Source organism: Chiroxiphia lanceolata, chromosome 14 (genome assembly GCF_009829145.1).
Source record: "Chiroxiphia lanceolata isolate bChiLan1 chromosome 14, bChiLan1.pri, whole genome shotgun sequence".
Taxonomy (NCBI): Eukaryota; Metazoa; Chordata; class Aves; order Passeriformes; family Pipridae; genus Chiroxiphia; species Chiroxiphia lanceolata.
In genome coordinates, this window is record NC_045650.1 from 15169368 (window position 1) to 15195660 (window position 26293).

General features: G+C 45.8%; 1 protein-coding gene across 1 annotated transcript in view; it reads right to left on the bottom strand.

Moving 5' to 3' along the window:
* Positions 1-7312: 7312 nt before the first annotated feature.
* The window catches only part of MAMLD1 (mastermind like domain containing 1), an 83126-nt gene continuing 64145 nt past the window's right edge, over positions 7313-26293 (bottom strand). The window contains 6 exon segments of the mRNA XM_032702212.1: positions 7313-10485; positions 10488-10536; positions 10538-10845; positions 11123-11204; positions 12649-12708; positions 12710-12796. Of these exon segments, the coding sequence (XP_032558103.1) occupies positions 9824-10485; positions 10488-10536; positions 10538-10845; positions 11123-11204; positions 12649-12708; positions 12710-12796 (1248 nt within the window). The 3' untranslated portion in view covers positions 7313-9823.

Consider the following 26293-nt stretch of genomic DNA (forward strand, 5'->3'; position numbering starts at 1 on the left):
TTGTCAGCAGAAGCGACTGCTTATGCAGGATAGGCAACCAAGAAGTTGGCAACCTCTTCCAGCCACTACTGCTCACCAGAGCTTTTCTGATTTCTCTCTCTAAAGCCCAGTTGACACATTAATTTGGAAGAAATTCTGCACTTTCAGGTGTTGGTGATGAACTTCAGGTTGGATTCAAGCCTATGTCAGCAGAGGCTGCCAGTTCTCAGCTCAATGAAATGAGAGGAACTTTGGGTTCTCCAGGGTTCATGCTTTGCTGATTTTGGTTTAATGCAAATTTCCCCGACCATGTTCTGTAAGGAAAAATGGATCTAATCTTGTTCTTCTGAGGTGTAATCCTTTATAATAAAAAAAGAAACCACATCAAAACCACACCAACATAGTCAGTTTGCCTAAATATGTCATGGTAGGGAGATGAAAAAATGAGTTTCAAATGTAATTTTCTTTTTCATTGTTAGAGAAAATTGCCATTAATGGGTAGGATTAAAACCAACTGGCATTTGTGGTGTTAGCAGGAACCTCCATTGCAGCAATCAATAAAGATCTTTCTCTTAACTCCCGAGGGCCCAAGGATCATTCCTGTGGGACTGAAAGAGCAATGCTGCTGTGGATCATCTGGCCTGGCTCATCTTTGCACTCTGGTGAACAGGAGAAAATAATTTTATTGTGAAGTGGAATTTCTTTAGCTGCTCTAATGAGTGAAACAAACCCTTTCTCAGTTCTGCAAAATCACTGAGACAAGTGAGGTCTTCAGCAGCCTGAATATCACATCAGGTGTTGATATAGGCTCTTCAGACAATTAGCAAAGCTTCAAGCAGCCATCTGAAGGAAATAATGGCTTTTATTGGAGCTAATGCAGTCATTTCTTCCATGAAGCTTCTTGTGAATAATTCTTGCTGGAAAAATTGTACATGATTTCTTTTCATTTATATTTTAATGCAATTTATTATACAACAGCGACCCTCATTCAGGGTTCAGAAGATCAGAGTACTTACAGTAATCTTCACAGCACTTTTTATCTCCAGCTACAGCTTACATTCACAGCATGAAAAGAATAAGAAGTTAATGTACCAAATCAGAAGGTCTCTGTGTGGCAGTGTTAATCTCAGTGTTGAGTTATTATTTATTAGTAGTATTATTGTAGCATCTTGAAACCAGGGCCTCATTGTGTTGGGCACTGCATAAAATACACAAAGAAGATATTTGCTCTCTAGAATAGCTCAGAGTTTAAGTTTGAGGATGATTTGAGGATGTGGAACAGAAGGTACTACAGCTATCAGGAATACAATTACCCACTGACAGACAATTAAAATGAAAACATTATTTTGGGATCAGACCTCAAAGATGCGAGAAGATGAAAAGAGCCTCCCTGTCTGATTTCATGCCAGGCCAAGCACGGTTGCAGATGGTGTCTTGCTACACTCTTGGGCACATTAGCCATCCATAAGAAGCTCAAGAGGTGTCAGGTTTGAGTTTCTAAACCAGTCGATCATGGAGATGTTTGCAAGATGAAGCAGTGGGTAAAATGGTGAAGCAGTTTTATACCATCATGAATTACAGAGTGCTGGAAAAGTGTGAGCCTGTGATGGCAGATCTACGCATGGCTCAGCATGTTAGCTTTTGGCATAGCAGCTGGAATTGTGGGCATGTTTCCTGGTTTGTACACTGGTAACCATTCCAGGATGCAATGACCTTTTTTTGCTACTTCTAGTAAATAATGTTTGACTCCTCTGTTGAATGCTGTATCTATGTCACAACTCACTTCTAGCCAAGTCCCTCTGAGAATGACTCTGATGCAATCATTTCTGTGTGTATCTATCTAGGTACACCCTCACACCTCCCTGACTAAATGACTTTGCACTGTTGGTTAATTGTACCAAATTGAAAATACACTAGGTCTAGGGGTCTCGAACAGACTGAAGGGGGTCACTTTCCAAATAGTTACCCATTCACTTCTTGCAGCCTTGGATTCCCATCAACCACTATTTACAGCCAGTCATGGCAGTCCACAGGTGTGTGAAGGATTCTGTGAAGAAAATAGAGGAAATATATAGGTATGTGAAGAGATTAAAAAAAAAAAAAAGGAAGCATATGTTAGTTAAAATGTCAGAATAGCTAGAAATACCAGATCTGTAAGAAATAACTTCCAGTGTTTGAGGAAAACTGGTCAAGTAATGCAGCAAAGCTGAATTGTAAATCCAAGAGCAGATACCCTCTTGGAGTACTTGTGTAGCTGAACAGCATGAACTCAGTCTCTGAGCAGCTGCAAATAACTACAAATGCACTGTTACCCCACAAACTGTGGAACAACACCACCACACAAATTTTCCTGGTGCATTCAGAACATGGCCTGAGATTCATTGCTGTAAACCCCCATTTCCCTTTTAAACAAGTGATTGGGTTCTCAGTCAAGCAGCAAAACTCAGCCTGTTGCAACCAAATATTTACAAGTATTTAGTTTAAATTTTTCTTTGGATACTCAGTCCCCCACCACAGGCAGTGGGAACTGCTGCCCTTGGCCTGAAAAGGCCAGCTGTAGGCTAATCTGCTTTGCGTGGCCTGTGCTGTGTGGGGAGCAGGTGCTGCAGGAGGCTGCTACGGTACCAGGAGGCTCCTTGATCTGGCTGACACAGAAAGCAAGGACATGGAACTAATAATAATATCTGGCACTTTTGCAGTCCTAGCTGCTCAAAGCACTTTGTCAGTGTTAAACAGTTACCCTCAAGCCATTTGTGGATGAGGGACTATTTCAGTTGTATGGGTAGGTAAACTGAGGTGCAGAGACCAGCAGCTCCCTATTTACAGTGATGAGCTCACCACTAGGCTAGAAAGCCACCTTGAAGGAAGGAATGGGCTCTGCAAAGCAGCAAAAGAGTATTCCACAGCAATCAGCAGTGCAAACCCACCCTCTCACATATCCAGCTCTCCACTGACAAAGAAACACCACTACATTTCTGCACACCCTGGTCTGGGTGGGGATGTGACTGTGCCACAGGATCTGTCCCTAGGAGGAGGGGTCACTAGAGGCTGTAAGTGAAGCTCTAGTCATGCTGTCTCCAGTGTATTTGTGCTCCCTCCCTCCTTCGTTTCACTTTCTGCTTCCTCTGGAGTTGGATCAAAACTCAAATTTGCCCCTTTTCTCCTGCTCTCTCCGCACAGGTCTTCTTTCCCCTGATAGCTGTCTGGGTACTTGCTGCATTAGTATTAGTAGTGTACCACATGTCATAAACCAAAAACCTTAGCAGAGTAAATATCTGGAGGCTTGAAGCAGGAGCAGGACTCCACCTGCTCTTCAAGATGCACAGGTGGCACTTCTGAAGAGTTTGTAGGAAGGAATATTGGCCAAGAAGAGTGACCCACTCCTGTTTTCATGTGAGCCCAAGACCTCTGGCAGGGCAAGGTGTGCCATGTCCCAGAGGTGGGAACAAGGCCTTGAGTAAAGCAAAGTGCTTGCACAGGAGAGAGGTGAAATCCATGGCTCATCCTCCACTGCCTACCTGCTGGGCTGCATGCTCTCCCTGGCTGGAATGAGCCAACTGGCTCTTGAGGTTGGAAAATTAAGACACCGAGGGCCCTGACTCACAGTCCCATTTTGCCCACAAGAAACCATACAGAAACAACCAGCTTATCCTCTCGGAACTGTAAAACAAAGTCCAAAGCTGTGCACAGCCTCTGACAGGAATACACAATCCACTGCCTGCAAGAAGTAGCTGCTGGTCCTGCTTAACCACACTTGAAAAATCCTACTGGTGTCTGCCTGCCTCATTAGGCACTTAAATATCTTTGGGATTCGAGTCCTGAGCCTTTTGTGCCTCACAGTCCCCTGCTGTTAATGGACATCATCAACTATCCTGAAAGAGCACAGGAAAACATATATATTTATTAAGGATTGTGAGGCTCAAACAGGGGGTTAATGGGAACCGCTTAGGCAAAGAGTCCAGCCAGCTAATAGGTGAGGGAGAATAATAATTTATGGGCTGAGAAGAGGAAAGAAACAAGGGTCTCGGTCTCCCAGGTAATTCTGTTTCCCTGGCTGCCATACAAAGTCGGCAGGGCTGACAAGGAGCAGTCTGTAAACTTGAAACAAAGCATGTTTCTGCAGCTGGATGGAGTCAAGCACAGCTCTATACTAGCAAAGAAAAAAAGATATTTCACAGCTTTATAGCTTCAGGCTGGTTACCCCTCAGGGAGTGAAAATAGACCAGTCTCCCCACCCCTGCCACTGCCCTGGGTCTTGTCTGTCCCAGCCATTCATCAAACACAGCACAGCTCCAGGACGTGGAACCCAGCAGGGTCAGCATGCGGGTCCTTTCATTCCTTGAAAAGGGATTAAGGCAACATCAGAACAATTAAAATGTCCTTTTTTAATACAAATCCAACTTTGAGCTTAAATGGCATTTCTTTTTTTTTCTCCAACCAAGTTGTTTAAAGCTCAGACATTAAATTGCAGCATCAAAAACCTTGATAAGGACAAAAACAACGTGAAGCACAAACCTCAGGAGCTTCTTACTTGGTTTCTGGCTTTGATACATGTTGAGACTGGCAGCGGGGTTCATCCACGCAGCAAAGGGCCCTTTGGGCTGTGGGGACAAATCACTGCTGTAGCTGTGGGTTGTTTTAATTGACACATACATAGCTGTGATGCAACCCAGACTACTGTAATGCCAACCTTGATAAAATGAAAAAAAAAATTCCAAATGTCTCTACTTCCTGAGCTCCAGAAAGCAAAGAAATCGGCCTCCATGGCCTCACCATGAGCATGGTCATGTGCATGTGGTTACACAGGGGGCACACACGGCCCAGCACCAGCACACACAGCCCAAATCACACAGCCCCACGCTGCACAAGCCCTTGTCAGGCGAGTGGCTGCCTCGGGCAGAGCGAGGACGAAAGCCAAGTCCCAGACCTGCCGCGTAATGGGAAATGGATCAAGACGTGCATAAAACAGTGTATTTGTTCTGCACAGGGCTACAAACCCATCGAGTGAGACAGGAGGGAGCAACAAAAATGGCTGTGATTAACTACAGCACCAGTGGTTTCAGCCCGACTGCTTTAATAAGGCGCCTGTCCCCGGTTTCATGCAAGATTGTACACAGGAGGCCTCTTGACCAGCCAGAGTCTCAAGTTCTCAGTAACTCCTGCAGCTGCCGACCAGTACTTCTGTTTTAGCTTGCCCAGGAGAGACCCTTATTGGTATTTAAAACACCTCACTCTCTTCCAGACTCTTTTATATATTTTTTTAAAATATGCTATAGATACAGCAGGGAATAGAAGGTGAAACAGGCATTAATTTGGCATTAAGCACCAAAACCTGAGATCAGCCTGAATAGCTGGCTGGGCAGATGTGCCAGGGCCAAGAGTCCCCCCGGGGCCGTGTGCCACCTGCCCGTCAGTGCAGACGGCAGCAGAAAAGGAGGCAGAGCCGGTGCAGTGACCGGCCGCTCATCCTCACTCCTCCCCTGTCCTTGCCTGCCCTGTGACCAGGTGCCAGCACGGAGCGCGTTCTCTCTTGGGGCCTCCCCGCACATCTGCGGCACCTCTCCCACCGTGCGGGGCCATCCAGGCAGGACCACGAGACAAGTGCCAGCTTCTTGCCAGGTGCTCGCTCTGCTCCCAGAGTGGTGTAAATCAGGGGTTACCCTGCGGCAGGCAGTGGAATAGCTCCTGATTTACAACATCCTACACACGAGGAGAGCTTGACCTTACACTTCAACATCAGTGCAGCTTCCTTTGTTGAAAGCTTCTTAGGACAGACATGTAATCAATCCTAGAGAGCCACTGAGCAGCAGGGCTCAGGTTCTGCATAAGTCAGGGCTATGTTTCCCAGGGAAATTGTCTGATCCAGGCTCCCACGACATCTATTCCTGGGTGCTCCCTGCGTACTGTCTGATAGGAATGAGAGTGTTTTTCTGTTTTGCCCTTGTCATAAATGGGCTGCTTTAGATTAATATAATCCACAAAGAGAATTTTTCCGTAGCAAGTCTGGCTTACCTGTCCTACTAACCCTTCTGTGAGACAGGCTTTTAGTGAGCTCAGGTCTTTGGAAATTCTGGCCTTTATAGGCATTTGATGTTATTTTAGAACCCAAGAGGAAAAGCTTACTGCCTTGCCTCTGTTTTCATGGCCATAATTATGAGGGCAGTCTGGTGACGTAACTGGTACAGAAAATAAATGATGGCTTTCAACAGCAAGTGCTGTCAGACACTTCATCCCTTGTAACTATTCTAGAGATCCAAATTCAGTTTGCACTGCCACAGCACCAGATGCTGCTCTTATTAATGTTTGTGTAAATCCCATGCTACACCACTGCCTTCAGGAGATCAATTCCATGTTTACACTGCATGTGAGGCAACAGAATTTGGCTCGTGGCATAAGTCTATGTATGTCTTGTGGGGTGATCTGCTGGTCCAGTAAACACAGCAGGAGAACCATGCAGACATATTTAGTCCTACTCCCTCACTAGCCCTCACTGGCTGTAACTATTCACCTTAGTGACACAGATCATGAGAGTGAAGGCAGGATGAGACTTCGGGCATTTTCACACTTTAAACGGAGAGAAGAAAAGAGAAGGCAAAGTACAGACAGAGGTATTTTTTTACAGAACAAAACAGACAATTTACTGTGATCATTAACTGTGACACCAACCAGAACTGCCGTGCTGATGCTCCAGTTCCTGCAATGTTCCTCCACAATCATTATGCCTTCACCCCACACATCCCTGTGCTCCAGCCTGAGCTGCCGGCTGACTCAGGGAGAAGCAGCAGCCCCACTCCTGGGCTGCAACCCAAGCAGGGCACTGGCCACTGCGGTTGTGCCAACTCCCCAAAAGACAAGTTTACTAATCAGCAGTTTCAAGTGCAACCAGAGACAGCAGGATAATAATAATTATACTTAGTCCTGTTCTTCTTCCAAGCTTGATATAGTCCTGACTCTTTACACCACCTTTGTGGCAAGGAAGGATCATCATTCCCTTTCATGTGCAAGGAACTGGGATATAGAGGGGTGAAAAGCTCTACCAGCTGAAAAGCTAGATAAAAAACCAAACAAACGAAAAACCCAAACAAACAAAGAAACCCCACTAGAGTGAAAATAAGTGGGTACACAACACAGGTACAAGATAAACTGTTTTCTGTAAATTCTGTGGGGAACATTTGGCTTTTGAAGACATCCTCCCTGCACTGTTTTTAACCCAAATCCTGCAGAACTGAAAAACTGAAGTGTGCATTGACACAAACAAAACAAAGAATGAAAAGATGGCACTTTTACTATTTTTATTAATATCCCAAAGAGGAATGTGCAGGCAGTAGCTTTCTCTGCCACCAGTGCCTGCTGTTCTGTTGGCTTGGAGGGCTCAGGCGCCTCTGGATCCAGACCTGTGGTCAGATCTGCTGCTGCCTGAAACTCCCTGTGTCCTGGCAGGACACAGCTCGTGACAGAAAAGCTGCTGAAACGGTGCCAGTTTTCACAGCCAAACAAACTCACTTTTGTCCTCACCACAGACACACTCACGGGTATTTCTCCCCCTCTCTGCTGTCTGGAGGCAAGTCGGCATTTCTGCCTCTTTCACACACTTACCGAGTTCTACAGCCTGTTTTGGGCAATTGTTTGGTTTCCTTTGCTGGAAAAACTGGTTTCTTTCCTCCTCGCCTTGGTTTCACATACAGGCACATGCCAGTCTCGAGACAAAGCTGGTTGGGGTCATTCCCCTTAGAGCTGCTCCGTGAGGACCTGCCAGTGCCATCAAGAAGCCAGAAGGATCTGACATGCCTGGGGTGGTTTTACTTGGAGTGGTCTCCTCCCCATGTGAGCACCACCAGCAGAGTGTGGGCCCAACTGCTTTAAACCCTGAACATCCCCTCTCGTTTTTAACTCCAGGAGCTGTTTTCTGCCATCCAGCTCTGGAGAATGGAATGACCCATTCCAGGATCGGAATGACCTTGCCAAACCCCTCCCTCCAGCATGGAATCCTCCCAGGAGATTTCCTCAGCCTTGCCATGCCCACAGCATGCCCTGGGACAAAGGGCAACACTGACACATTTTCTGCACCAGCTCTAGGAAGCTGGGGCGGCATCTGGCTCGGTTAAATGGAGGCAATTATAGTTCCAGATTCTATTTGTGCACTTATTTAACGTTACTAAAATTTTCCTGTTCCTTCCTACCCTTCCTCCCAGCCTGGCCTCCCGCAGGACAGGCACCAGCTCTCCAATCAGACAATTTCTGTGTCAAAGGAGTGACATTCCATACCTGCCACTGCCCTCGCAGGCATCACGGAATGAGCAAGGTCCCCTCCTCACCACCTCACCCTTGGTGTTTATACACGAGAACTGTCACTGAAATAAACATGGTGCTATGTAAAAAAAACCAACAAAACAACAAAAAAACAACAAAGATTAATTTCACATTCATCTATAATTACACTGGAAAAGGACAGCGGGCCTAAGCAATCCCATCTTAAAATAAAATTAAAGCCTGCTTCGACTCTCCATCTAGCCCACTGCTTCTACTAACAGCACATACACATTTGTACATGTTATTAGATGACGTTGTAGCATCCTGGACAAATCAAATTATTCAAATATCTGCAGGTACAAAATGCTGTAGCTGAGAAATGAGCACATAAAGGATATGCAATTTTCCCCTGGCAGTTTATTATGGTATGAAGAAAAAAACATTCTGTGCTTGAAGCTGACGTTATATTACAAATGTATTGCGAAGTATGACGTGACTATTAAAATATGATTACACAAAGTATGAACATTTTAAGAAGTTTACAGTACAGTGAATCTTTTATAAACAGACTCTTAAATATATATAGGACAATAGTAGCTGACAGAAAAACATCAAAAATTAACTATTAATGTTTATAGACTTTTCCCCTGAAAAAAAGTCTCACATTAAAACAGAAATTATGAAAAGCCTTAAAACCAGGAACAAATCACCTGTACACTACCAATATACATGGCAGAGGTGCACAAACCAGAGTTACCTTTTCGCTGATGGGTTCAGCGGCTGGAGGCCGGGCAGTGCCTCCTCTTCAGTGTGACCCACCACGGGCCACGCCACGCTGAGCCCCCAGTCCTGGAACCCCCGGGCACATGGACACACCCTGGTCAGCAGCTGGAACGTCACAACCACACGCTCACTGCAGGACAGCGATGGCGCGTTGTCAGGGTCGAATTGACCTACTGGAGTGTATCAAGTTGAGAACAAGCCCAGGATCTGGCAAAGGGATCTCTGCAGACAGACCCCTGTATGCACTGGGGGCCTGGATGGGACTTACATACCAGGACTGGGCTGCAAGACTGAGCTATGGGGGAATCAGCAGCTCCTTTTAGGGATTTTATTTTTTTTAATGCAACTTTTCAATCTTTCCTCTTGATATGAGAGAACAGATGCCACATTTGATTTCTGCTTAGTCTGGTTGCAATGACACCCCTAGATCATGTGTTAAGTTATGTCAAAAACATAAGTATTTTATGCTGTAATACACAGTATTACTGAAACTAACAATATTATTTGCATATTTATAACAAGGTATAATGAAATCCCTATAATAAAACCAAAAGTTATGCTATAGATTTATTTACAAAGAGTCCAGCAAAGAAGTATAAATACTTCTACATTTAAGGTTTAGGAAAACATAATTTACAAAATATTCAAATATATACAGTCATCTGAAAAACTGCCAATATTAAGCTTTGATGCAGGCAAAGAATTGGCTGAGTGTTCACTCTGTATTGAACGAGGTGGCGGTTTTCATGGGTTGTCTGTTCTGTTCGAAGCCATATGCGAGTTATTTACAACGAGGCTGCTTCTCTCCGAGCTAAACGTGTCCAGAGCTTTGAGCGTGCTGTCCCAAAATGTCATCTATCATTGTCAGATTGTTCAACCACTCTTCGTCGTTGCTGCTGCTGCTGTTCTTCATGAGGGAGTCGAGGAAGTCGGTGTCGCTGCAGTTGGTGGGCAGGATGGAATTGCTGTGCTGGGACACAAAGTCGTACTGCGGCAGCTCGGCGGCCGCGCTCATCCTGCTGAAGGCGTCGGGCGGCTGCCCAGTGGAAGGGTAGCTCGGTGGGCCGAGGCCTGGGGCGGGATTGAGGTGGTTAAAACTGGACACTCCCTGCGGCACCGATTTCATAACATTCATAGCTGGCAACGGTCCCCTGGTTAAATTGTGTCTCAAGTTCTGATTACTCATCGAGCTCAAGCCCTGGCCAGACTGTCCCATGCTCAGTTTCTGCATCTGCCTGACCTGCACGCCGGGAGCGATCTGATTCGGCGGCACCACGGCCTGCTGGGAGAACGCCTGACCCGGCGTGCTTGGCCTCACGCTCTGTTTGGAGAAGAGCGTGTTCCCGGAGAACTGCTGCATGCTGGTATCCATTTGGCTTTGATTTGGCATCCTTGGCGCAGTAGTCGGCGTCCACATCTGGCCAGATGAGTTGGGGTAGACATTGGGGATTCTTGGCATACTCGGCTGCCTCAGTGTTGCTGTGTTGCAGAGTGATTTGTTAAGGAACCAGAACTGAAGCCTCCCCATCGGCATTCCCGGCCGCACAGTGGAGTGGCTGTGCACTGTCTGGCACCCCGAGTTCATGCCCAGTGAGTTCTGGCTTGGCCGCAGCGGGATGTTAAAGTCAGAATTAGGTGGGAAAATCCCCTGCTGCTTGCCAGGGTTGTGTGGAATCATCACCATCGTCCCGCTGCTCTGGCTGGCAGTGGCTGGGGCCATGCCAGAGCCCAGGGTGTTCTGCAGCATGGCCGGGTTCGAAGGCAGCATGCGGTGGTTGGGCGGAGGAGCCGGCATCACCTGGTTGCAGTCAGTGGGAAGGGGCTGCTGCACAGCTGTGGGCAGAGAGACATGTTAGCTGTGAGTACCCTGGAAATGCGGCAGAACCTTTAAAAACTCCTGCTCTTTCTCTTCCATGTCACGGGCCTCTCCTCTGTGTTCTTTGTAACAGAATTATACTGGAGCCACAAGGAAATGGGGGTATCTCAAGATATGTGGTAAAATGTGAAATGCTTTTAATTCAGGGCAGAGAAACATTAAGTGTCTGTATTTAACTAGACCCCAGGGCCCTGGCTTCTTAAGGATTTCATAGCATGCCATTTCCCTCCTTACCTTGAAACTGGTTTATCTGCTGAGCTGCAAACAAATTCCTCTGCTCAGATGTTACTCCCAGCATGTTTTGTCTCTGCTTTTCCTGGAAAACAAGGGGCATAATAGTCAAGTTGTATCCTCTTGACAAGGCAGAGCAGCAGACGAAGTGTAGCCACTGTTATCATTAACAACCTCTCCCATACACCACCCCCCGCCTCCTCTGATGAGACTCAGCCCAGACAGCTCATTTCAGACCATAATTGCTCACATGGCCCTTCTTGCTAAGACATCCCGATGACAGCCCAGCATTGGGAAGCACAGCCTTCAGCAGATGCTGTGCAGGCAGCCAAAGGGGAGCTGGACAAACATGGAGACTCCCGTATTCATCAGCCTATGAGCGAAGTGCGCTGCAGCTGGAGGCTGCAGGAATCCTGGCATCTCCCCAGCGCCTCTTGTGCTGACTACTTGGATGTGTTTCTCTGAAGCAACCAGATCAGGGGACAAAAAGTGCCCAGAATCCATTAGTGACCAGACTGTGTGGCAGCATTGCAGGGGACACACTCACAAGCAGGAGAGCACTGGTGGCCTTTACCCTGTCTGGAGGATGGCTCTGCCTTTGTGTACCATCCCCCTGTGAGCTGGTTGCCACTTTTAACCAGAACACAGGGAGCCAGGGATCCACAGCAGGTGCTCCCTCAGCAAGGAATTGCTGGGTTACTCCAAGTGACCTGAATTTGAAACCAGAACCACCACGTGCACTCGCATCCCTGCTGTGGACAGTAGCTGTGACAGTAGCGTTCTGTGGGAGCTGAGGGTCTGGCTCCTGCGGTGTTAGAGTAGCCCAGTAAAACTTGAAGCCAAACAATATCAGGGAGGCAGGGCTGGCTTTGAAAGGGAGTTTGATCAATGGGCAGGACACAGCTTCACTGAGGGTTTTACTGAGCTACTTCTCATCTCATTTCTCATCCGCAGAAATGAGTCTCCTTGACCCAAATCGAGCAGCACACTCAGAAAGTCAGAGGCACATGGTCAGAGCTGCCTCACCCAACTCATCTGTGGGATTCCCCCACCCTGGCTTCCTCACACAGCCCTATTACAAACATCCTACAGGGCTTCTGTTGCTAAAGAGACCAGTCAAGTTCTGGACAAATGGAGTCTAGCATCTGCTCTGGTAAATCCCCAGGGAACCAGAGAGAAAGGCAAGCAAGGAGAACATCTCTCCTGAGGCTGACTCACTCTCCAAGCCTCCCTGCTCTGCATCTTCCCTCCCGCTCTGTGGCTGACCAAGGATGACGGCAGGAATACGGAGGTGACCAAATCCTTCCTTGCAATACGCGGGGGCAGATCTGCACTCAGACCCGCTGAGCAGCACTTGGCCTTGGGCTCCTCTTGGCCTAGAATCACCACAGCCTTAGTCCTGACCTCAGCCTAGCAATTCCAGGGTCACTCCTGGTGTTTGCTGACTGATTGATTTCCTCATCCAGTCATTCCTGTCCTTCCCAGTGAGGGGGACAGCACAGTACCCCACAGAGGCACTCGCATTGTACCTGCATCAGCTGTCGCTTCATTATTTGCTGCGTCAGTAAATGGTTCCTCATCGTGTACCCCATTGACCGTGGCTGGTGCCGGCACAGAGCCCCCACTTGGGATGGAGCCTGGCTCCTGAAGTCGGGCAACAATTCCAGGATTTTGATCCTGCCAAGAAAGACCGGAAAAAAGAAAATTAATCTCATCAGGGAGGTAACACGAAGCCCTTATCCTCTCTGCTGATGCCCTCTCTCTGGTCTTTGGCTGTCCAAGGCCAAAACACCTCATGGATTCACATGGACCTGCGTGTTACAGTGAGGTGCAGGGGACTGCTCTGATATCTGAGCATCAGCACAACAAGAAGTAGACAAGCAAAAAGGTTAATCCAAAACTCTTCACGAGTAGCCCAAGGCTGCGGGACTGATTCACTATCACTGCTGCAGTCAGGGCTGCCTGCTGGCAGTGAGTAAAAGCGTCACATTTCCCACCAGTTCTCCAACTGTTACACTGAAAGACAGAAGGAAAGGAAAGTTGCATCAGGGTAGGATTTGGCACGTGAATGTAAAGGAGAAGGCTACAGAAAAGAGCAAACTAAAGAGAGAAGAGGGAAAAGGTGCCATCAGACCAGGAACTCAGAGAGATGGGGAAAATGTGGGCCTAGAATTGAAGTGGTTTTTGTGAGTTCCATGATCAGAGGAATGAGGAGAGGTCATTGAGAAAGGAAAGGAGAAGATGCAAAAATGCCTGAACACAAATCAGTAATGAATGCTGTGGGTCCAAATCCTGCCTGGTGCAAACCAGCCTTGTTGTAAGTTCTCAGTGGAAGATCTGAGTTGGCTTTGACAGCTGAGGACTTGCCTCCAAAGAAAGAGCATGTTGGGGAGAAAAGAAAAAAATTCAAGAACATGATGAAGACACAACCCAAAATGGAAAAAAAAAAAAATAATTACTGAAGTCCAAACTTCTTAAGAGCTGGCAGGTATTCAGGGAAATACAAGAGCAAAATGAGGGAATAAGTCAAGGCCTCACTGAGGACAAGAATCTGTGAGTGCTGTATCCAGGAACAGCAGCACCAGCGTATTCCCTATTCTCCATTTTCACATCCAGCTTCTACATTATTTATGATGTTTTGTTATTATTGGCAGGCAGAAGTATGTATAATTATATCCAGCATCCTTAGCTGGGCCATGCTTCCTTTGTTTCAGAATGGAAGCCCACATCCTTTGTTTGAGAATCAATGTTATCAGGAGATAAGCAAGAGAAAATGGTTGTTGCCTTTTGACATCTGACAATTAGAAGCATGCTCAGATGGAGAAAACAGGATACGAGCCATGTTATCAAAAGTGGCCAGAAGAAAGCCTTGGAAGGCATTTGTCACCAGGAAAGCTTCTCAGGCCTGGGCACCTTTCCACAAAAGCTTCACCATGAGGAATCACCCAACTCCTTCCAAGATATTCTTTGTAAGAGGGATTACCAAGAAGGTCACTGAAATTACTCATTTTTATGGTGCCTCCTTTTGTTGTAGCACTTCGGTCTATTATGCAAAAGCACAATTGATGAAATGTAAATGCCTGCTAGATAATTTACTAAAAGACACAAACCTGCAGCTCATCACTGCTCTCATTATCATTCCTATCATGGGCAGTCTCATAAGACTAGATTTATTACCGGTGCTTTGCTTACAATTCTACTGGACATCTCTCCTCCTCCTCCTTCCCTCCTACCCATTTTACTCCCTCTCTCCCACAGAAAAAGAGAAGGGGAGGAAAAAAGTAAATATGATTTACTACAGATGTAAATATGAAAGTTCACGTAAAGCTGGCACTCTGCTTTCATGTCAGACAGGATTCTGCAGCCACAGTTAAGCTTTGAATAATGCAGATTGCCTCTGGGGGAATATTTGAAAGTGGAGGGATTCAGTTTGTGTACTCTGCACATGAAAGACACTGAAATGTTCATACCACCAAAATCCCTGCCATCTATCCAATTTCCTCCAAACTTGTCTTGTTGCGTGCAGAGGGTCTGTGCTTACTGAAGCAAATGAGTTTAGTGCAAGGACAATCATTCTGATGTCTTGCTCTGGGCTATTGCATTAACAAGTCATAACATTAAAGTCTCTTTTCCTAATCATGTCCACCTCATTCTAATTTCTCCTAAACATCATCAAGAAAATAATGTTGATTTTTCCATATTATTAATGGTAAAGAAGTGTAAATCACATTACTAATTGTTGCTCTGGTGCTGTGGTGGTACAACAGCTTAATTATATGGGATTTTCTGCAGGCACCCTATAGCAATAATGACAATCAGTGAAGTTCATTTGCAAATACAGAAAATGGGTTGTTGAGTTTTTCAGAGCAAAGTTGTATAACACTTAATTAGCCAGTAAAGAAACAATCTATAGATATACAGTTTGCTTTGGGGGAAATTAGGACAAAATAGCATAGATAGAAAGACAAGGAATTAATTCAAAATCTTGCCTTCTACAAGTTCCATTTAGGTTAAGCCAAAAAAATAGTAAAAAAAAAACACGAAAAGGAAAGGAAAAAGTTCTCTCTTTTCACCACTAGTGGGAACTACTGTATTCCTGTACAATAAAAATAACCACTTGCACGTCATGACTAAGATAGCTCTGGTGTAGTCTAAAGGACACTGCTATCTGTATCAAAGGTTAATGAACTTTAAACATTTTTCCTTTTCATCGTTCCCCAAGAAAAATCACTTTCCTTCCCAGAGTAAGGCCAAGCCAAACCAGCCATAATCTTAACTCATCTGTAGTTTGGACAATCCCACTACAGAACGCAGGAAGACAGCAGAGAGAGGATTCTGGTGCCGAAGCCGGGAATGATGGAAGTGGGTGTTCCCACCCGAGGGGCCGGTGTGGGCTGAGCTGTACAATGGAGGGTACAGATGGCTACAGGGGGTTCTGATTCTTTGACTTAAAAAAAAAAAAAAAGACATTTGCATGTAGGTATCAGGGGTTTTTTGCCATTCTCCCCTCCCCAAACCCATATTAATATGGCCAGAATCCCTAACCAACTGGCACACCACACAGACCTGGAACTGGAGAGTGTGTTTGAGAACATGTGTTCTTGTTGCCAGGCAAAGTTTCATGCAGCAGGTCCGGAGCTCCTGCAGCACTCCCTGGGCTTCCCAGTGGGGCAATTTCAAAATGCACTGGGACTAACTGTGCAGTTTTGACTTCGTATCTTATACACCAGTTTCAAGAGCAAGGAGGAAAGAATCAGGCTCCAGGCTTGCAGGAATGCATACTGCTCGTGTCAGTGTTCCACCACTGACTGCACTTGTAAAAGCCACTGCACAGCCCAGTGAAACCAGTGCCCCGCAGCTGCCCAGCTGTGCACGATGGGCAAACACATCTGCCCGTTCCTGCGCCCAGCAGCGAGCGTGGGCCTGGTCCAACAAACCACTCAGGCAACTGCCTGATGGAAGGCATGCAAACAGTCCCACTGAGACCTACCACATCCATTCATGAATCTACATCCTTCCAAAAATCCACTGGCGAGCTCGACCTGCCCAGACACATCATCTGACTACGTACAAGATGCACAACTGCAGCAAATAAGCACAGAGATGAATTGTTCTGCGTGAACGTGGTTGATAAACTTCAGTCCTCAGCACTTAGTTATATATCCAGTAATCACTTTGTGGCTTCACTTAAGCGAGAATGAGGAAATTTATGGCCCCTAATTCCTCTGAATCCTCATTAACAAACAGTCCAAAAAGAATTTAAAAGCAAGACTTTCCGAGGATCTGAACCAGAGCTTTAATCGCTCCTTGGCAAGTATGTAAAAATCCCTCTAATCTTTAATAAAGAGCATTCATTGTTTTTTAGGACTATGTGAAAACACTAAACTCATTTATCATTATTAAACTTTCCCATCTGCTCTTACGGTGTAACTCCAAAGAATATAACAAAGAAATTGTACATGTTAAATTGTATTGACTTAAGCCCAGAGCTATTCGAGATGTACAATTTATTTCAGTGAGGGCAGGAAGGGGACTGCAGGCTGCTAGACAGAGTCATTTGTCCAATGCTGAAAAGACAGTTATCTGCACCAAAATGGCTCTTGGAAAGGCACATTTGCTTTATAAGAAATAAGCTGCCAGGTGAGACCATTCAGCATTATGGTAAAGACTCAGACAATAAAACTAAGTCATGAATTTCAATAGTTAACAGATGGACTAATTAGAGACTGAATTCTTTGTGGTTCTAACAGATAACCAGGTCACAGCAAGGTTACTGAGAGAGGCAGGCAGCACTGCAAATTTCGGTAGATATTTGCAGAGTTGGGAAAAGGCTGCACTTCCTCACTGAAAGCATTAGCAGCAGTGGAAGAAAGGAAACGTGGCTAATTAAAAATACTTCCAGTACCTGCATTTAAAAAGTTTATTCCATTGCAAAAGACACTGCTAATTTGAGGAATATCCCCTCCACTTCCAGTGGGGCATCCAGCTGAATCCAAGGATTACAGAGCTTAAAGCAGAAGGGTTGTTGAGATGAGCTGCAGCATAAAAGCAAAAGACCAAAGGCAATGCTCACCCAGGGTGGATGTTTGCTGTAAGTACAAGAACGGGACAAACTGCTTTTTCCACCAGTTCGATTTTTTTTTTTTTTGGTAACCAAAGATAACTTAGTTTGAAGTATTTACCAAGACATCACACAGTAAACAAGAAACAAAACCAGAAAACCATGGCTACAGGACTTTAGCAGAGCCACTGCCACTGACCCGCTCCCAGGCCCCAGCTGCTGGGCTGGGGCTCCAGGGGGATTCGTGCTCTCGGCAGGGACAGCTCTTCTCTAGGGGTGGGGTGCAGTTTCACCAACCGAGTTGTGTTCTGTATTTTAAGAACATGTGTTACGTACGGGAAGTTCTGCACTCTGCTGAGGAAATGCAAATACTGGTTTCAAACTAATGCCCCTGTGTTTCCCTGCACTCCCACCTGCCCACCCTGTCCAGGAGCTACGCTGCATCTCTGCGGTGGGGACTTCATGCTTGGGCAGCACTTGGCTCTGAAGCCCAGGAATGAGACTCATAGGCACAACCACTCTACAAGTACTACAGACTAAGCAAATAAAACACTAATAGCATTAAAGATGCCTCACTCAATTTATGGTTTTAGTGAGTTTCATGTTTAGAACCACACAGAAGCCACATGTAGACCCCTGATGTGTAGTAACCTTGTGTGGACCCATAAGAAACCTTGATGCCACCTTTACAAAGAAGGATCACAGCCTCCATGGCTGTTAGTCCACTTAGATACTAAGACGGTGAATCTGTTTGGACAATGCATAAAAATAAGGTAAACAAAATCCAGGGTCACGGTTTGGCAGAAGGATCGTGTCAGCCCACTCAGGAGTGTGATGTCTGTGAGATGCCACTGCCACTTGCTTCACACAGAAGTCAGGGGTTACCTCGTTTCTCGCCTTTAACAAAACTCTCCATTTACTCTTTGGAAGTTTTCTGTCTTTTTTCCCTCCTCTATTCTGCTGGCAATTCAGAGATGCTCTTCAAGATAAACAGCCTTTCAGCTTAGAAATACTCCAAAGCTTTCAGTTTGTTTGTGTGTTTGCTTTAGCACAATGTAGGAACATTGATAAAACAAACTGTGCAGTTCAGTGATCTGGGGGGTTTTTTACCCATCTTTCACCCATTTACTTGATACACAAGTATGTGAAAATACTGCCAGACTCAGTTTCTAAGCTTATCGTGGGGGCTGTCAATCAGGAAAAGGCTTTGTTTGAAGACTGTAAGTGATCTGTGGGTATACAGTTTTTGTTAAAAAAAGTTCTTTTAAGTGTTCTTTCTTTTCATACCTCACGAGCATGCACAGCTTCCTTGAAAGGTAGTCCCCCTTCTTTGCTAGGAGCAGTGACAAGATCACCACACCTGGTTAGCAATTGTATCAGGACCTTCCTGCCTTAAAGCAAAGTAGATGAAACACTCATTTCCCTATAGCTGTTCTTATACTGCATGCTGTTCAAAACAAAACAAAATCCCATCGAAGTATCCAGAGTGCAATTCTAATGCACCCACAATTTTAATAAGAACTTAGTCCACTTCCCCTCTTAAAAAAATTAATGAAATTAGTTAACACTTTTGTGCAAAGACTCCTACCAATATTTCAGAACGGGTTTCATCCATCAAAACATGTCATTGAAGAGCAACAGCAATCAGAGCAATAGAAAGACAGAAAATCCAGAGTAAATATCGCAATAGTGATTTTTCTTTTAGATGAAAATGCATCCTTTAGCAGGCACGTGGTAATCAAGCAGTGAGGCATCATGTTGGTAGAAGGAACATGGGAAACAGCTTTGGGAGCAGCCAAGAGCCTGAGGGACAACCCAGATGGGAGAGAGAGTGTGTCACAGACACACACAACCTCCCAGGAACTGTGCTGCTTATAAAGAGGCACGATCAAGATTTCAGCAACAGCAGCTCCCCTGCAAGCAGATCCTCTGGCCCAGGTGAACTCCCAGGCCATGGGTGAAGGCAGCCTGGAGACCAGCTTTGATCCACCATCCTAAGTGCAAGGCAAACCTTTCAGGAAGACTGGAGACCCACGGAGGCTATACCAGACCCCTGATGGCAGTGGGTGCCCACAGTGTTAACGCACTTTTCTTCCACCTGAGAGCAGCAGTCTAGGGTTGGACTTATCCCTCCCCACCATTCTTTAACATAAACTGTATCTGTTTCTGTTTTTCTGTGTATACACCCAAAGATGCAGAGATGGGTGTTTTGTACCTGTCTGTATAACATATAGTCAAGATCCAAAACTGAATTCTCTGCAAAGAACAAAATATTTATATTTGGCTTGTACAGCTGTCATGATTCTCCAACCCTTGACACCACGCTCTCATTCCCATGGAGGGCAGCTTGCCTATAAATTCAATGAGATAATCTAAAACTGTATTTATCTCACCCAATTTCAGCTGGTAGTCCTTCTGCCTGTCTCTACAAGGTTGCATTAGCTGTGATGACAAACTACAACATCTCGTATCTATAAAGTGGTTTGACTCAAGTAATCCTTGTGTTATGTCAAGGCATGCTCTCAGAGGTGTCGATGAGATTCCAAAGGAGCCAACTTAGCTCAACACCCGGCAGAAGTTGCTACAGGGAAATGCAATGACTGGTTGGTGAATTTATATACTAGGGGGAGCAGAAAAGATCTGAAAAAAACCAAAACAAAACAACCAAAAAACCCAAAAACCTGAAGATTTCACACTAACGAAGTGAAAGTCATAAAATCTTGAGCAAATGGGATAAATCAGTTCTCTACCTGCCCATTTCTGAAAAGCTCTGCAAACTGCAGTGATCTGTATCACTGAGACTTTGCAAATCCCCTGCTTTCTCCAAGTTAACGTTTCCATGAATTCTCCTTTTCCTTTGCACGCAAAGGATCAATTTGCAGAGGCAGATGCCCAAGTGTTCACTCTCAATAGCAGTTGGTTGCTCAGAAGCCCTTTGCATGAAAACCCGTCTGCATGCAAAACTCAGCAGATTTACTCCTGATTTCTCATGTAAGTGCACAAACAAAACATGCTCTGGCACAAAGCATCACATCACTTTTTCAGTGTTAAACCTCTCAAAACCTTATTCTCTCTTAACAGATGAAACTAGTCAGACATCTAAAAAGGGTTGTATCAGATGTCAAAAATCAACTACCATGACTTACAAAACAAAATGCTGTGATCAATAATATGCTAAAATAATGGATACAAAGGAGGCTGAGACTAGGTAGTCCTCATGATCAAATTTTCAAAACCAAGATATTGACATGTTAAAAAAGAAAAATGTATTAAGGTGACCTTGAGTATGGGGAACAAGGAGCAATTCCATTATGTTTTTAAATGGAAATTATTATTAAAACATCCGAAGCTGAACTGTTGTAACCAAGTCAACTCAATCTCCCCTTAAAAAAATCCCTTTTCTCCCCTTCCATTCAGATTGTATTTACAAACTGTAGATGTCTCATTTTTTTCTGGTGTCATTTCATTATTACAGAGTTGAGATCACTAGCCATCTGCAGCTTCATTTCATCAAGCTCTGATTTGTCCTTGGAGCAAGGTCATCCGGGACAAGAACATAAAATGCTGCTTTCCTCAACTGACAGTTCTTTATGCCTTCCTGTAAATACTCCCCACTAATTTTAAATAATTTTACCACTTCATACTCCCCCTCATACACACTGAAAAGGCTGATATACACACATATTAATAAGGATCTTGTCGTTTAACCACTGCATGTCATATTAGAAGCAATTAATGGTGTTTATTTGCTGATAACGTAGGCATTTCGAACTCCAGCTCAAGAATCCATGGAAGCTTCATGTGACTTGCAGGATATTAGCTATGGGTCAGAAGTTGGGATCCCCCCATTCAGCATTAGCATATGCTTGGAGAGACTCTGTTTTCCATCAAGCAGAAAAAAAATTGCAGTCAATGCACAAAAATTACCAGCTGCTCTATACCCTATGGTGGGTGAGTGATAATAAACATCACTGGGTGTGTGGGTTCATTCATCGAAATCAACAGACCGGTAAAGAAAGATTTTCAGGCGCATCGCACAACGTTCCGAGCTGAAAACAAAGGAAACGGAACATGGAATTCTCCTCAGATCAGATTGACTTGCACAAACTCTGGAGCATCTTCTCTGATGTAGAGACTGCTGTTCTGGATTACAGAAAAACCCAAACCGAGAAAAAAAAAAAGCAGAGTAAATTGAGTTGAGAGTCTTCAATACACACCCATAAAGAGAACTGAGTGACTGAGAATAATCAGCACTAGCTCTGGGGTCAGTCTCACTCCCAATCTCTGTTGCAGATTCTGGCAACAACAGACTGAAGGTCCTGGCTCTAATCTCCAACACAAGGTGCCTATCTTTTGGCACCTGGAAAATTCATTACTGGGCGGATGTGGTGGATTCTGAGATACGCTCTGCTGTACGCAGCCATCTGGCTCACAAATAACCATGCGAGAGTTTTTACCTGGGTGCCTTTAATAGCCTCAGCAGCCCTAGTCATGAAGATGTGCACATCATGGAGGTCTGCTTGCAACACCCCTGGCTCTGTGCGTGCAGACAGGCATTCAGGCCTCTGAGGAGTTCAGCTGCACAAGAAGTGTCCCTCTGGACACGCAGTGGAGGGTCAGCTCATGAGACTGTGAGCATGCATTTGTCAGAGGAGATGTGGAAAATGGATCATTACAGGTGAACTCCCAAGCCTCTAAAGGAGGTGATCTTGAATGGTGAGTTTGTTTGCAACTGAGTCACAGGCCAAAACCATCCCTATGGACCTTGGGCTACAAGACCAGTCTAGTTCCGTCACATGTAGATTCATCCTGTGACTACGGGCGAGCCACGTTATTACTCCCTCTGCCTCAGGTTCCCTCCAAAAGGAATTAAAGTTAGTCCCAGAAAAGGGGGATGAGGGTAATTTCCTGGGGCAGCATGGGGCTTACATCTCCAGGCTCCTGAAATGGTGCCTTTCCCATGCCCTTGGATTATGACCCCGCAGACCTGTGGCAGCTTCTTGCTGCTCACCGGTGAGAGGTGGAAGGGCTTTTCCTGCTGCACTTCATGTACAAGCACTGTCATGTTCTCCTCTCTGCATCTCTCCTCTGGGTCCGGCTGCAGCTGGTTGCATCTCAGCACAGCACTAAACTACACCGAGTTGTAATGGTCCCCCAGGGCCTCCAACCTGGCTGCACAGCCCAGTGGAGCGCAGCATGTCCCAGCCACATGCCCTGTGATCCCGTGACTCGACCCTTACGTGCTGCAAAAGATGCTGCTCCAACAGCTATGGACATTGCTGCACCTGGAGAATCCCTCAGTGCCCAGCTGGGAGCTGCGTGGGGAGGGTTGGCTGCTAGGACATGTCAGCCCTATGTTTTGCCTGGTACGAAAAGAAGAGGCTGGCTGAGGCAGTTATTGGTGAGAATCCTAGGATTTTTCTGCGAGTCCTGCTTGATATTTTATCGTGACAACTTTTTACTTCCGTAAGAACCATCCAGTTTCACTCCACACCCTCTCCTGCATCCCTAGCTTTGCCCTGCTCCATCCCCATTATATGTCCTTCTCCATCATTTACATGGCAGGAGACATTTTTCATTTGAAATTTATCCACAATGAAGAAAACCTTCCAAGTGCCTCCAAATACCATCCTCTCACGTCAGCCAAGAGTTCCCTGAAATTCTGTGGGATTTTGGTGTCTCTGTCACTTAAGATAATAGGAGTCTAAGAAACATGTGACTTTGAACATTTGGCCAGCCACACTTTCCCTGTAAGGAGGGAGGGAAGCGTACAAAAGAAGCTTGGAGGCTGGAGCTCAGCCACGTTCCCTGTGAGGCAAAGATGTTGCAGAACCCTCGCAAGTGTTTCTTCAGCAGAGACACCGCATGTCAACAGTTAAAACTTCCCTTTGTTCCCATCCAAATGATTAAGGTTAGAAGCTTGCCTGGTGACATCACCAGAGTTTAAACATGCTGGATATGGTCCAGGGAGCCAAAGTTATTGCTGACCCCATGGTTACTGATCCGCTCTGCAAGTAGCTGATGTCTGCTCTCACTTTATGAATTATTTAATGGGTTAAAGATTGGTCAGATCTTCTTTATGCAATGTACAGCTATACAGTGGGCAGGAGGACATAAACATGCATTAACAAGGTTAAAGTCATATACTGTAACTACACTGTTTTCAGCTTGCAGCTTTATTGACTTAATCATGCCAGCACCACAGCCAACAAATCATTAAATCCATTCCATTCTTCTGCTGGTTACCAGCCACAAAAACAGAGGCAGGCAAACACGGAGCAAATCTCAGAGGGGGTGGGGAGCGGCGGCGGGGTGCGGGGCCGAGGAGAACAGTGGGATCACTATGGAGCGACGCTGGCCTGTCACTGCCAGCACAAAGACGCCAAATCTGTCTTTACGGACTAAGTGGTTTCATGGTTTAAAGTGACACACTCATTTGTTCCTGTTTTGCAATGATTATAGAAAAGAAGAAGGCGGGGGGGCGTGGGGGGAGGGAGGGAATAAAAAGCAAACTGAGCTTCTTCATACTGTAATATGTGTGTGTGTGTGTGTGTGTGTGTGTGTGTGTGTGTGTGTGTGCATCCCCAGAGCCACAGACCTCGGCTGCAAACACACCCCAGGGCCAGGGCAGAGGAGATCTGGGCGCTCACGGCACCCCAGGGGTCTCGGGCTCTGCACTGCACTCACTGCTAAGCTGCAGCCAAATGCAGGCATGATTAAGAGTTCAGTGTAAAAGGAAAGAGACACGGAGCATTAAATCAGTCCTTCCATTGCCCTCCAGGAGCAGCTCTGACCACACAAGCCATGGGAGAAGTCTCTGCTTTCAGATCGAAGTAACAACTTCACTTTCAGACAAAGGCTTTAATTTTTGGCCTGGCACTTCACTGTAACTTTCAGGTCCATGTCCAGGCCCCCAGAAACTTCCTGATTGCCAGCAGTGTGCAGAAGGCAGGTGCACACTGCAGTCAGCAAATTACCAAATACTGTTTCTAGGTGGTTAGTTGAAGACATCAAGGTTTAGGAATGGAGCTGTCAGCTTACAGGGTTTGAACCTGTGAGATCTTTATTTACCACTGCTGTTGCACCCATTTGTGCCCTGCTGGAAACCACCTTCTCTATCACCATCATGGCTTGTTCTGTGCTAGGGCAGCATCCTGCCAGGACACAGCTCCTCTGTGCTACTATCAGGCTACAGAGGAAGAATTCAGCATGAACTCTTGGAAACCTTCACACATCAGGGTGTTTTGCTTCTTCTACCAGTGGCTATTTGCGAGCTTTCCTCCACTAAGAGAACATGAAATAAGCTCCTCTGTTCTGAGGAAGACTCAGCTACACTGAGAGAGATTCCTGGCCCAGTTCTATTTGTTTTCAAAAGAATAAATGACCCACAAGCTCCCTTTGCTTCATCTTCTGGGTACAAGCTGCTTAGAGCTCCCTGGGAGAATAACCCAGATTTTGGCAACCTACCAGTGCAAAAGCTTGGCAGACACATTTGTACCTTGTCCTGAGGTACACCACTCTAGACCTTTTTGAGCACCATCATTATTTGGTTTTATAGTTGTTTTCTTTAGAACCAAACAAGCCTTCTTACAGTCTGAGTTCCAACCTTGCCTTCTTTTGTTTACTAGTCTCCAGATCCCTATCACCCAGAGACAGCTCCTGGCTCCATATATTGCAAATAAACATATCATCACTTGGTGCAGGAGTCGGCCAGAATTCCTCTTGGAAATGGCCACCAAGGAAGAGCCTGTCCCCCAGCTGCCTGCCCATGGTACAGAGGCTGTGGAACACACCATCAAAGGTGCTTATTTCCAGCCACCACACTGGAAAAAAGACAAACAAAAATGATTTCTCAGAGTCCGAAAGTCAAAAGTTTGCTATTTAAGGTACCTGTGTGACTTGACTTCACAGACTTTTGTATATTGGATCACCGCAGCTGCTGCTGCTTCCACAGACAGGGAATAAAGGCACCTCCAGCAGACAAAGGGCCAAGCCTAGACATGTTGTCCAGGCTTCCCTCACCACAGCCCATCCACCACATCTTGGAAGTGCACATTAGGGTGAGCTGAAATTACCCTCTAAACATCTTTTCCTCCACTGGCCACAAGAGGAGCCTAAATGATGGGAGAAGATGAATCCCAACCAGTCACAGAGGAAGGCTGACAGTGGAGAGCGCTAAATCCTTGTCTCACAAGGCCCAAACCAGTGCTCAACCACGCAGCTTTTTGCCTTTTGTCTGGGGTTCAGCAGCCCCAGCTCCACTGTACCCTGCCAACGTTGCCTCCCTCCACTGAATCCCAGCTCTGCAGCTCATGCCAGCCTGCACCCACCTTCCATTTGTGAGTGCTTGCTGGCCCAAGATGGCAATTTGAGGGTTGGTGTGATGGACCTGTAAGCCTGGAGAGCACCTTATCATTGCCCTGTGCTTATCAGGAGAACATGGGAATGCAGAGGAGGCTCTGCAGCCGCAGTCATTAGCCGACAAGCTGCTTCAAAGGGAAGTGACAGTTGTGATGTTTAAGGACCGACACACCCAGCCAGGAGTAACACACTAGCTGAGCTATTTATAATCCCTGATTCTAGAGGCTTAAAATAGCACTGCTTTTATTTTTATATTTTTAGGCACACTTGTGTATTTAAGCAACTCCATTCGCAGGCTCCACATCAAACACATCACAGGCAGTCTCGGAAATGACACTCAGTGCTCCATGTCTCCTCACAGAAAGCAGAGGTGAATTTCCCTCTCCCCTATCTGGCCCCTATCTCCTTGGTCAATGTGATTAAAATCCCCAGGCCTATTTCCATGTATTTTTACATACAGACTGGCTCTTCCAAAAGCAAAAAAAGCAAGGGCTATGCAGCACCTGCCTGCAAACAACCAACTAAAGTGGAACAGCAGAGGTGTTCCAGTTGGCAGTACATAGCCACACATGTGCTGCTCTCACCAACAGGCACCACAAAGCCTCTGAAGGAGTTAATGGGTCCTACAAGAAAGCAATCCTCACTGTTTGTGTTTTTCTTAAAAAACAAAGGTCAATATACAGAACTAGTCAAACAAACCAGGGCTGCAGGTCTGAAAGGAGCATTCCCTCCGGCTGCTGCACGGGCATAGC